Below are 13,949 nucleotides of genomic sequence, written 5' to 3' on the forward strand. Positions count from 1 at the left end.
GATTAGATTAGTAGGTACAATGCCCGGCGGGTGTGGAGATGCGAATCAGTGTACATCTTGTGGTATGTATGCGTTCCTCGATCATGCGATCAAGGGCGATTCCAAATGCGCAAAATGTAAGCATGTTGCTTCCCTGGAAGCTCAGGTCCCAAATCTAGGGAGGCAGCTGGCAACACTGAGCCAAATGTCCATACCGAAGGAGAGCCAGGATTGTACCAGTCAGGCGCAGGCAGGGGCCTGCACAGAGTATTGGAGGTGCAGGCATCAGAGCAGAGTAGAGGGGTGACAGCTAGGAGGGGTAGAAGGGGACAAGGCAAGGAGGCTGGTCCTGGGCTGGAGTACCCGTGATGTTGGGGAAACCAGTCAGGGACCAGCATTGCTGGAGCAGAGCGACGCCCCTAGCTGCCAGGGGAAGAACTCCTCCAGTGAGGCCGGGAGAAAGGGAAAGGAAAGACAGGTGCTGGCGGTAGGGGACTCAATCATTAGAAGGACAGAGAGTGCAATCTGCCACAAAGACCGTGTGCGCCGAACAGTCTGTTGTTTACCGGGCGCTCGGGTTCGGCACATCGCGGATCGGGTGGACCGATTATTGTGTGGGGCTGGGAAGACCCAGCTGTCATGGTACACGTGGGTACCAATGTTTGAGGAGGACTTAGATTTTGTGTGGATAACTGAGACTTGGTTTGACAGCTCTCATGACTGGATGGCGACCATTCAGGGGTATTCCCTTTATCGCAGAGATAGAGAAGGTAAAAAATATGAGGGATGATATTAATAATGGAGCTATGGACGAGGCAGAATCCCTGTGGGTAGAACTTCAAAGGGAAGGCACTGTGAGGAAGGTAATATTGGGCGTATGCTATAGGCCCTTCAACCCTAGGGAGGAGGGGGAGGCGGACCTCCTTTTACAGATAGGATTGGCAGCAATGATGGGAAATGTCATTATAATGGGGGACTTTAATTATCCAGATATAGACTGGGCAGAAGGAACCGCGCATTCCGCCAAGGCTCGGCAGTTCCTAAATGTTTTGCAGGACAATTTCATGGGTCAGATGGTGAATACACCGACAAGAAACAATGCGGTACTTGACCTACTGATTACCGACAATACAGACCTGCTCATGGATATAGAAATACGGGACAACTTAGGAAACAGTGACCATAGGTCAATTAGTTTCAGTATTAATTATATTAATAGTAAACACAAGGGTAATATAAGGACACTGAATTTCAAAAGAGCCAATTTCCCAAAACTGCGCTCTCTGCTAGAAAATATCAAATGGGATAGAACCCTTGGAATAAAGAACACGGAGGAAACATGGGAGTGCTTCAAAAGCATACTTAAAAAAGGGATTGACCAGTGTATTCCAAAGGGAAATAAATTTAAAAGAGCAAATCTTAACCCTGGGTGGCTAAACTCCAACATAAAAATGCATATTAATGCTAAAGGAAAGGCCTTCAAAAAAATACAAGGCTAAGGGGTCATTGGCAGCATTCAAGTATTACAAAGAGTGTAATACGAAATGTAAAGACGAAATCAGGGTGGCTAAAATAGAACATAGTTACATAGTTAGCAAGGTTGAAAAAAGACATCCGTCCATCCAGTTCAACCTATGATGTGTGTGTGTGTTTGCTGTTAACCGTACATTGTATACAGACTGCTTGTGGAAGAGAATTCCGCATCCTTACCGCTCTTACAGTTAAGAACCCCTCACACACTTTAAGGTTAACCACTTACCCACTGCTCACATTGCTGCTACTGCAGCAATGTGGCTCGTTATGGTCCCGTGACGTAGACCTACGTCGCTGGACTCCTCCCCCCTGTAGGCGGCGCTTGCACGCCGCCGGAGGCGCGCTCCCGCTGTTTTCAGTCATAGCGGGAGTCGGGCCAGGGGAGGAGCGGCGATCGCCGCCGCTCTTCCCCGATCGTCGGGGAATCGAGTGAGGAGATCCGCCTGCTTGTGTAAACAGAGCTGGCGGATCTCCTAAGTGACAGGCAGGGACAGATCGGACTGAACATTCGATCTGTCCTTGTCACACAGTCACCCCCCCCCCCCCCCACACGTTAGTAAGCACCAGGCATACATTAACCCCCTCCGTCTCCAATAAAATGAACCCCTTCCCTGCCAGTGTCATTTTTACAGTAACAGTGTATATATATATATATATATATATAGCACTGATTACTGTAGTAATGTCACTGGTACCCCCAAAAGTGTCAAAAATGTCAGTCAAGGGTCCGATCTGTCCGCCACAATGTCGCAGTCCCGCAAAAAAAAATCGCAGATCGCCGCCATTACGCGTTAAAAAAAAAACACCCAAAATGACAGAAATCTTTCCCTTAGTTAGTAAACGCAATAACTTTTGCGCAAACCAATCAAAATACGCTTATCGTGATTTTTTTTTACCAAACATAGGTAGCAGAAAACAAATTGGCCAAAAATTAAAAAAAAATTTGATTTTTACATTTTTTGGGGGGGAATTTCATATAAAAAAAATTAAAAAATATTGTTATTTTTTCAAAATAAACGCTCTTTTTTTGTTTATAGCGCATGATCAAAAAATCGCACAGGTGATCAAATACCACCAAAAGAAAGCTCTGTTTGTGGGAAAAAAAGGACGTAAATTTTGTTTGGGTATGGCATCGCACGACCGCGCAATTGTCAGTTAAAGTCGCACAGCGCCGAATCGCAAAAAGTGGCCTGGACGTAAGACAGCAAAATCCTCCGGAGGTAAAGTGGTTAAACCGCTTTTCCTCTAGTTTTAGTGAGTGGCCACATGTCTGGTGAGTGGAACACGAGAGACATATAGCGGAAGAGAGTAAAAAGAACCCCAAGAAATTGTTTAAGTATATAAACAGTAAGAAAGCGAGGCCAGAACACATTGGCCCCATAAAAGACGATAAGGGAGTTTTGGCCACAGAGGACAGGGAAAAGGCGGTAGTGTTAAATACTTTCTTCTCTTCAGTCTTCACAAAAGAATCGGGGGGGGGCTACACTAACCCAGCTTGTAAGGCCAAACTAAACAACACACCTCAGGAAATACCTCCATGGCTAACAGAAGATAGACTCAGAACTAAACTAGAGAAACTTAACATATATAAATCACCGGGACTGGATGGCTTGCACCCGAGGGTTTTTAAAGAGCTCAGCCAGGTGATTGCCAGACCATCATGCTTTATCTTTAAGGATAGTTTACAGACTGGTATGGTGCCAGCTGATTGTAAAAAAGCCAACGTGGTACCAATATTTAAAAAGGGGCCGAGATAAATCCCGGGTAACTATAGGCCGGTCAGCCTAACATCAGTAGTCTGCAGGATTTTGGAGGGGATGTTAAGGGACCACATACAAGACTTTAGTAATGAAAATGGTATTATTAGTAGTAATCAGCATGGATTCATGAAAAATTGTTCTTGCCAAACCAATCTATTAACCTTCTATGATGAAGTGAGCTGCCACCTAGATAAAGGTAAGCCTGTGGATGTGGTGTACCTGGACTTCGCATAGGCCTTTGACACCGTTCCCCACAAACGCTTAGTGTTCAAACTAAGGAAGGTAGGTATGGACCATAAGGTGAGTACCTGGATAGAGAACTGGCTCCAGGGGAGGTTGCAAAGGATGGTGATTAATGGGGGTACTCAGATTGGGCGGGTGTGGAAAGCGGGGTCCCCCAGGGTTCTGTCCTGGGGCCAATCCTGTTTAATTTATTAAATGATCTAGAGGAGGGGATATCGAGTAAAATCTCAGTATTTGCGGATGATACTAAACTAAGCAGGCCAATATCTTTTGGGCAGGATGTGGAAACCTTACAAGCGGACCTGAACAAAATAATGGGGTGGGCAACTACATGGCAGATGAGGTTTAATGTTGAAAAATTTAAAGAAATCCACCTGGGTGCCTGAAAGCAAGCTACTCACTAGGTGGGCGGAACTCTGCGTGAGTCTAGGATGGAAAAGGACCTGGGGGTACTGGTAGACAACAGGCTTGGCAGTGGCATGCAATGCCAAGCCGCTGCAAGCAAAGCCAACAGAATACTGGGATGTATAAAAAAGGGGATTCACTCTAGAAATAAAGAAATTATTCTACCACTCTACAAGACTCTGGTCCGGCCACATCTGGAGTATGCTGTTCAGTTCTGGGCACCGGTCCTCAGGAAGGATGTGCTGGAACTGGAGAAAGTCCAGAGAAGGGCAACAAAAATAATTAGGGGAATGGAGGACATCAGCTATGAGGAAAGACTACAAGCACTGAACCTATTCTCTCTGGAGAAGAGACGATTGAGGGGGGATATGATATCAATGTACAAATATTGTACTAGCAACCCTTGCATATGGAAAAACCTATTCAGAGAAAGGAAATACAATAAGACACGTGGCCACTCACTAAGAATAGAGGAAAGGCGGTTTATCCTTAAAATACGCAGGGGGTTCTTCACTGTAAGAGCAGTAAGGATGTGGAATTCTCTTCCACAAGTAGTGGTATCAGCAGGGAGCATTGATAGTTTCAAAGAACTATTAGATGGGCACCTTAAAGACCACAACATACAGGGGTATACAATGTATGGTTAGCAGCAAACACACACACACATCATAGGTTGAACTGGATGGACTGGTGTCTTTTTTCAACCTCACTAACTATGTAACTATGTAACTATGATTAAGGCTTGATCTGGATAATTATCAGCCGGGCTGCGATATTATTTACCCATTTTATCTCCTGTCTATTTTTGTGATTTTCGATACCAGCCTCCCAAGTGCTCTTGGTTTTGTATTTGTATATGTTACACCATATTAACTATGTTTATTACTTGTAATGATTTTTCACTTGTTCTTCCCTGTATCTGCTTTAACTCTTCAATAAACATTTATTAAACAAAAAAATCTTTACTATGGGCACCCGGCGGTGACAGCTTGTGGCTTTACAACTGAGAGCCCACTGTGTGTGTGCGCAAGCGGCGCTGCGCTCTGTGAATTGTCCCGCAGTCTTTTGGGACCTGTTCTGTGCCCCAGAAGACTGTGGGGCAGGCATGGGGGGGGGGGGCAAGGAGAACTTCCACTTCCGATTGCCTAGGTGGTTGGAGTGGAAGTAGGAGCTGGTACCTGTTAAAATCTGGTACCTGCTCTCCCTCTCCTCCCCAAAAGCTTTATTTCACAAACCAGTGCGGGGTAGGAGGCCTTAAAGTGGAACTTCCCTTTTTGGGTGTTTTTTTTTTTTTTTCCTTCCATCTTAATCAGTGCATTAATAAATAAGGGAAGGAAATCCGCGCTCAGGTTTCAATGATAAAGTCCAAAAAAATGGGTGGCTGCCAGCAATTTCTGGTAAAGACGACTCAGATCAAATAAATTATGTAAGGGGTTTGCGGCGCTCAGATAATAGTCCTTTGTGAAGAAATAGGGACAGTCCAATCTGCTTACCAGATGAAGGAATACAATAAACCTGTCAATAGGTAAAGTAGATGCAAAATCTCAATAATCCGGCTTGGCTTAATGATTCAGCTTGGCTCAATCAGATCGGTGTGGATGACAGGAAATATGCAAATAAACAAAAAAAACATCTCATGGTGCAGTATATCCCAACTGTTAATACAAGAGCAAAGACCCGCCACCAAGAGCTAGAAAGGCCCCTCAATAAATGATAAGAGGGCCGCTCACCAGAAAGATGATAATTGAAAGACCGTCACCAGAATCTCATTGAAATCATCAAACAATGATGGTCACACACTGCTTACCAGATTTAAGTGAAACAGTACGCTGTTATAACAAACTTCTCTTCACTTCCGATGGCCAAACTCCAAAGGAATCAAGTCTCAACAGCTTCAAAAGTAAACTCAAAAAATGGGGGAAAAAAAGGGGTTGGATAAAGTGTAGTATGGTTTAAACAGCAGACCAGTTTCTAATGAGAGACCACCACCAAATTCCTTGTGTATAGCAAGAAATAACCTGTAGATAAATGGGCTGCTTACCAGATACTCTCATTAAGAAAGCATCAATCAGTGCATTGTCCTCACATCTCTGTCTTGTTCCGCAACATCCTAAGGAGATATCACTCCACTATCTCTGGATGTGGTACGCACTTTTCAAGCATATTACTCAGCTATAGCTTCTTGACACTGACTTTCTTTCCATCATTCCTGAGGGTCCCCCTAGGGTACAATGTGCTGCTTGTTCCACTACCTCCAATTGAAGTTGTCGGGTCGTCACCCATACAAACTTAGGGACAAGGCTCCATCTTTTCCTGACAAAACCTACTCCAGTAGAGTAGTTGGTGTATCAGCTCTAACACGAGGCAAAGGTGTATTTCTTCAATAAGGGGGAGATTTACTAAAACGGGAGCATTTAGAAACTAGTGCAACTGTTCATGGTAGCCAATCAGCTTCTACCTTCAACTTGTTCAAATATGCTTAAACTGTAAGCTGATTGTTTGCTATGCATTTCTGAACCAGATTTTGCATGTTCCAGTTTTAGTAAATATCCCCCAGTGTGGAACAAGGCATTGTAAGCCAATAATGGCTAATGGATCAGCTGCAGGGAGCCTGCAGGCAGTACTAGTAACTAATAATTTGCTTTTTGCTTGCCTATTTTGGGCACAGCCTCATGACTTTTCAAATAGGTTATTTTAAAAGATCTAAACAGATCTGTTTGTTTAAAAACAAAGGGAATATGTTTTTTTTTTTTCTGAGCAGAACACTAAGATGTTTGTGATGGTCTTCATTCAGCTTCATCATCCAGTATGTTTATGGTAATTATGTTGTTACTGATCAGTGGCTTGATGGTAATGCTTCTTTTTTTTTTTTTTTTTTTTTATATTTTAAATGTAAACAGATCCTCCAGATATTCATCGAAACCTGTCACAAAGACTTGGGAAGCGTAAGGTTTTCTCTCAAGAGAACCCTTCAGGTAATACTGTTGTTTTCTAACTGTGCGCTTATGCATTACATTAGCACCTGCAATCATATCAAAAATATTTATATTTAATTTTTGTTATTAAAACATGGGTTGACTATGCACAGTATGATTTTGGAAATTTCCTCAAGCTTTGCCAACAAATTTATAATACATTTGAAAGTCTGTAACATTAAATTCATCAGGGTTATTTGCATATTAACCACTTGGGGACCAGAAGGTTTTACCCCATTAATGACCAGGCCATTTTTTGCAATACGGCACTACATTACTTTAACTGATAATTACACAGTCGTACGGCGCTGTACCCAAATAAAAGTGATGTTCCCCCCCCCCCCCCCCACAAATAGAGCTTTCTTTTGGTGGTATTTGATCACCTCTGCGGTTTTTATTTTTTCCGCTATAAACAAAAAAATAGCGACAGTTCTGGGGAAAAAAAAAAAACACAATTTCTCTCTTTCTGCTATAAAACATTCCCAATAAAAAAATATTAAAAATATAATTTTATTCATCAGTTTAGGCCAATATTTATTATGCTACATATTTTTGGTAAAAAAAAAAAATCCCAATATGTGTATATTGATTGGTTTACACAAAAGTTATTGGGTCTACAAACTAGGGGAAAGATTTATGTCATGTTTGTTTATTTTTTACTAGTAATGGCTGCGATCAGCGATTTTTAGTGGGACTGCGACATTGCGGTGGACAGATCAGATGCCTGACTGACACTTTTGATACTTTTGAGGGGACCAGTGACTTTGCTACAGTAATTAGTGCTAAAAATATGCACTGTTACTATACTAATGACACTGGCAGGGAAGGGGTTAACACCAGGGGCGATCAAAGGGTTAAATGTGTGCTATGGGGATGCTTTCTAACTGTGTGGGGATTTACTCCGTGAATGAACACAGAGACCAGTGTTCCTAAATAGAAGGAACACATGATCCTTGTGTTCATCACTGACAGAACAGTGGTCTGGCATGTTGACATTGGAAGACCGCCGTTCTGTCTCCATGGGGAGCAATCACAAGTGCCAGGCGGACATCCCACCTGCCAGACCCGCTGACTGGCTCCCCCTGTAGCTGATCGGCGTGTAGACCCCAGGCGGCACGCACGCCCCCACTATCTGCTACATGAAGCGACGTACAGGTACGTCATTTTGCGTAGCAGAGCCGACCTGCCGCTGTATAACTACGGTGGCTGGTTGGCAAGTGGTTAAATTGTTGTGGCAAATAAAAATTAAATCTATCTTTAGGGTGCCAATACCTAGTTTTCTTCCAGTGTATGTGTTAGACTGCAAGTGATAAAAATTCTCAGTGCTGGGGGGGGGGGGGGGGGCGGGGGCGTGGCGACCGCCTGTTAACATGGCCGCATAGTTCAGGAGCACCGGCACTCACCTGGCGAAATCAACCTCCACAGCCTGCCACATTGACCGTTCAAGCCCGCGACATCCAGATCTGGAGGGGGGGGGGGGGGGACACCTCAGGAACACCTCCGCTATGACCAGAAGACAGCCCAAAGCCCCTGCAGTGCGCAAAATGTCCGATTTCTTCGGACCCGCCGCCGCTGGACCATACCAATATGGCGCCGAAGCCCAACCCCTGCCGCAGCGCGGTCGCACAGAATGACATCAGTCTCTCTTCCAGCTTCCGGGCAGTCAGACTCGGCGCTCCTGATGCAGCCTGCACGATCGGGGGACTCCTCTCCTGCAACCCCATCCACCCAGAGCCCGGCCAAATCAAGGCCTAGATGGGAGGAGAGCCGCTCTTCCGCCAACGAGCCTGCCATGGAGGTGAGCGATGCAAACGCTACAGGGACCACCACTTGGGCCTATTTTCCCCCGCCTGACCCCTTTGCCTCTATAACCACCACAGGCCAGCCAGTGTCCAATATGACATTAAAGCGGTTGTAAACCCTATAAAAAAAAAATTAAAAAAAAAAACCTGCAAGACAAAGGCATAATGAGCTAGTATGCATCGCATACTAGCCCATTATGTGTAACTTACCTTAAAACGAAGCCCCGACACGGACCCCCGGACATCGCTGCGGGCGCTGCCATGATCCCTCGCAGTCTCTTCCGGGTTCGGCGGCTCCGGCGCGCTGATTGGCCGGAAGAGACGGCTCCGGCGCGATGATTGGCCGGAGCCGCGATGACGCATGCGCGGGAGTGATTTTTCCGGCAAGCTCCGGCAAACATAATTGAAGGTCCCCCCGGACCTTCAGAGCGCATGCGCCGCTCGCGCGAGCGGCTGCATGCACTGTAAATATCTCCAAAACCGTGCCGGTTTAGGAGATATTATTTGTACCTACAGGTAAGCCTTATTATAGGCTTACCTGTAGGTAAAAGTGTCAAAAAGCGGGATACTACCGCTTTAAAGGACATGTTTTCTATAATGCATACTTCCATGCAAGCCAATATTGCTGCATCTATTGCATATTGCCAGAAAGAACTCCACGACATTGGAGATAGAGTGCATACTGTAGAGAATAAACTGGGAGAATTCACGACTTCATACAATGTACTGGTGGACTCTCATACTTCACAACAGGACGACATACGCCGAATTCAAGCCAAATTAGCTGACCTTGAAGATAGGTCAAGACGTAACAACCTTAAAATCCGGGGCATCCCAGAATCTGTCCAGCCTAACCAACTCCCCTCATTTGTAAGAGACCTGTTCCACAAGGCGGCCCCTGAACTCACCAACGCAGACCTGACGATTGACAGAATACACCGTATTCTTAAGCCATCCTTCCTCTCGCAAGACATCCCCCGAGACATATTGCTTAGAATACATTTTTTTCCAAGCAAAAGAAAAAATTCTCGAAACTTTCAGGCGAAAGGACTATCTCCCAGAACTCGCTGAAACACTCCAAATACTTCCCGACTACTGTCAGTATACTCTACAATTGTGACAGAACCTCGACTCCATCACCAAGGCCCTTCGCAGCCATAGAATCGTTTACAAATGGAAGTACCCAGTGAAGCTCTGTGTGACACATCAAGGTACTTCATCCCAAATCACCAACATGGAACAAGGCATTCGTATGCTCCGGCAATGGGGAATCGTCCCTGACCCCCCTGGTCCCACGCACACCGACAGCGCACTTCCCATCTCGCATGTTCAACCCAAATGGAACGTCGTGTCAAGATCGTCCAGATCTACTACTCGTCATAAGTGACAGTTCCCCCTGATGCCTTCGCTGGGTGAACCTGGCTCCACTGTCTCCGATGGGCACTATACACCGTGCTCGTGACCCCCACTGCCTTTGCAACGCCAGCTGCACACCTGGTCTTCACGGGCCAAGTCTTTTTTTACTTTTTGATCTTGTTTTTTTGTTTTTTGTATGTCCCCTCTGTCCCTTTTGTCTTCTCTGTTCTGTTCCAGCCTTGAACTTGGATCTATGCTTTAGAAATCCCTGATGTTCACCACTCCAGACGTCAAACCCTCCTCTGCTCCAGTATTGAACATGGACACACCTCTGTCTATCAGCTCTGGTTTACAGTGCGTATCCTCACTGCTTCGTTACTGCCGGTCACTCAGGTACTCTTTCCCACATGGTTACTACCACACTTCCTGTACCCCACATTTTGCTTCCTCTACCACCGAGATCCATCTCGTGTGAAACTAACAGTCTCCAGTACCTCTGGGATGCTACACACACACACACACCCTCCCTTACTAAGTTGATATGCCTCTCCAACTCCTTTCCTTGAACGCTAAAGGTCTAAACCACCCTGCAAAGAGATACTCCCTATGGAAAGAGGCAGCATCCTCCAAAGCTGATATTCTGGCAGTGCAGGAGACACATTTTAAGCAAGGCCATGCTCCCCGTTGCTCCCACCCGGACTATCCACATATCTTTAAAGCCTCCTCCACGGAAAAGAAGAGGGGGGTGTTATTGGCCATTTGTGCCTCTGTGTCCATTGACTACTCTAGGGTGGTCCAGGACTCAGAGGGACGATATATCATCCTTAACTGTACTCTTGATAAATGTCCATATACGATTGTAAATGTATATGCTCCTAATACACACCAATTGAGATTTTTGCGTAAGCTCTGTTTAAAAATTGCTAAGCTAAAAATTGGTAAACTAATTGTCTGCAGTGATTTTAACTTGGCGATGAACCATGCCATGGGCTCCTCCGCCAGGGGCAACTCCACCCTGCCGTCCCTTGCCAACCTTATACACTCTGAGGGGCTCCATGACGAGTGGCGATACCAACACGCAGAAGAAAGGGATTATTCCTTCTTTTCACCCTGCCACAGCACATACACCAGAATTGATATGTTTCTAGTTGATTCCTCCGCATTGCCCCTAGTCCTTGCCACTTCTATATCACATGGTCAGACCATGCAGCCATTCCTTAGCCACTAGCCCTGTCTCTCCTTCCTCCTTCATATGGTGTTGTAATAACTCCATCCTCTCCGACCCTGAATCCCTTAAATTTCTGCAGACCCAAATGCGAGAATTCTTCAATTCTAATGACACTCCTGGGTTACCCCCATTCAACCCCGTGGGCCACCCACAAAGCATTTCTTAGGGGCGTCCTTATCCAATTGGGAACCCGCCTTAAAAAGACACGGCAAGCTAAACTACATAGCCTCGTATTGGAAATACAATCCTTAGATAACGTTAACAAGCTCACCCCATCCCCAACTACCGACTCCAAGCTTACCTCCCTGCATTCAGATCTCCGCAGACTCATGACGGAACAACACAATAAATTCCTTGCTCGCCTCCGCCTGCGCTACTACTCGTCCCACAACAAGGCCGGCAAATTTCTGGCATCTAGGCTAAAAGGGAGAAGGGTGAAGTCCAAAATAGACTTCATTGTCCATCCCCATACCAACGCCAAATTGACCCACCCCCAAAAGATTGCCGACGCGTTCGTGGACTACTACAGTTCCCTTTACAACCTAAAAAAGGACCCGGATACTCCGCAACCTACAGAAGCAGACATTCAGACCTTTCTTCGTGATATTCATTTGCCATCCCTATCTACGGACTCGCTCTCGCTCCTATAACGAACCCTTTACACTTTCTGAGCTGACTAAAACACTGAAGACTCTCCCTATGCACAAATCCCCAGGTCCTGACGGTTTAACTAAGATATACTGGCTCCTCGCATGTTCCAATTATTTTCTGAGGCAATTACTTCAGGACACTTCCCAACTGAGATGCTACAAGCAAACATAACTACTCTCCCCAAACCTGGCAAATCCCCTACCTCCCCTGCAAACTTTAGACCCATTTCTTTGTTGAATAATGATGTCAAAGTTTTCTCCAAACTCATTGCCAACAGACTAGCAACTATCCTCCTATCACTGATTGGTGGAGACCAGATGGGCTTTATTAAGGGCAGACAGGCTCCGGATGCCACCAGGAGAGTAATCAACCTGATCCATCACACGGAGAGCACCAAAACACCTTCTCTGCTCCTTTCAATAGATGCAGAGAAGGCGTTTGACCGCGTTCATTGGGGTTACATGAGGGAGGTCCTCCAAAAATTTGTTTTTTCTGGTCCGATTCTGTCTGCAATACTTACCCTCTACTCTTCCCCATCAGCCAAAGTGTTATCAGCCGGCGTCCTCTCCAAATCCTTTCCCATAACTAATGGCACACGACAGGGTTTCCCCCTCTCACCGCTCATTTTCTTTTTTTTTTTTTTTTTTCTCACCCCTCATTTTCAACCTACTAATTGAACCCCTGGCAGCGTCGTTAAGGCAGAATCCCTTAATTTCTGGATTTAAATTTCGCCGCTCCAACCACATTGTTTGCCGACTATGTGATCCTCAGCCTCACCAACCCCGTCGTTTCTCTCCCCGCAGCTCATGCAGTCCTACAAACTTTCAGCTCCCTCTCTTATTATAAAGTTAACTTTGGCAAATCTGTCATTCTTAATATGGGAATCCACCCTTCCATACACACTCACCTACAATCCACTCTACCATATGCATGGTCCAAATCGCCCCTGCACTACCTAGGCATCAACCTGATCTTTCCCTCAGCCGGCCTGGTTGCATCCAATATGTCACCTCTCTTCTCAGCCATCTCAAACGACTACCCTGTTACTAGCTGACCAATGGCAACAGTTACCCCTTCACTCCCTTCCGCTTCCCACTCAAGCATCATTAATTTCTTGGAGGAGTCTCATCGCTCAACTCCGTCCATCAGCTCTACCAATTAAAATTCCACTACCACTCACCATTTTTCGTATCCTACTCCCCTATGTCAACATGTCTAAACTTGCTTTGGCGGGTATTGATGACGTAACACAGCTTTACCAAGGCGAAGCTCTGAAACCATTTGCGACGCTCCAACGTGAATTTACATTACCGGCACAGGCCATCTTCCCATACATTAGTATTTCCAGTTTTCTGCACAAACACCCTCCACCGAAAATACTCCTACCCCCTCAATTGTGGCAATTTCTTTCCAACCCTCTTTATCCTGCTAAAGGTATCTCCCTGTTTTACAACTTCCTTGGACAAAAAACAACATTCCACAAAACACCGCATATGACCACTTGGGAAGGATAGCTGGGGCTATCCTTTTCAGAAGCACAGTAGAAACTGGCTATTCACACCTCATATAAATCAACCCAATGCGTTTCCCATTGGGAACAAGCGCAGAATATCTTAACTCGGTGGTATTTAACTCCATATCGTTTATCCAAGATTTATGACAATCAAAACCCCAAATGTTGGCGTAATTGCGATCAAATCGGCACAATGATTCATGTTTTCTGGATGTGTAAGGGATTGACCAGTTTTTGGGGCAAAATCTTTGAAATTATATCCACTGTCTCTGGCATACTGCTTAAACCAAACCCAGCTCTGGCCCTCCTCTCCTTGGGACTGGACATAATACCAACCAATATGCGTACTCCGGTGACCCATATTCTAATCGGGGCTAGGACCGTTGTAGCGCGCTACTGGAAACAACCTATCGCCCTTTCCCACCTAGAAGTCATACGACAAGTTAATGTTCAATACTCCCTAAAAAAAGCATACACATTTTCTACCCTTCGGGGGCCTAAATT

The 13,949-nt window shown here is 45.4% G+C and overlaps 1 protein-coding gene across 2 annotated transcripts in view; it reads left to right on the plus strand.

Annotated features, from left to right (window-relative positions):
* The window catches only part of LOC309545901 (zinc finger CCCH domain-containing protein 11A-like), a 761,634-nt gene that overhangs the window by 425,253 nt on the left and 322,432 nt on the right, over positions 1–13,949 (plus strand). For both annotated transcript variants that reach the window (XM_082245323.1, XM_082245324.1), the window contains one exon: positions 6,821–6,895. In XM_082245323.1, coding sequence (XP_082101449.1) covers positions 6,821–6,895 — 75 coding nt within the window. The remainder of the gene's footprint in view (positions 1–6,820; positions 6,896–13,949) is intronic.

This window comes from Pelophylax lessonae (genome assembly GCF_965119305.1).
Source record: "Pelophylax lessonae genome assembly, chromosome: 2".
Classification (NCBI taxonomy): Eukaryota; Metazoa; Chordata; class Amphibia; order Anura; family Ranidae; genus Pelophylax; species Pelophylax lessonae.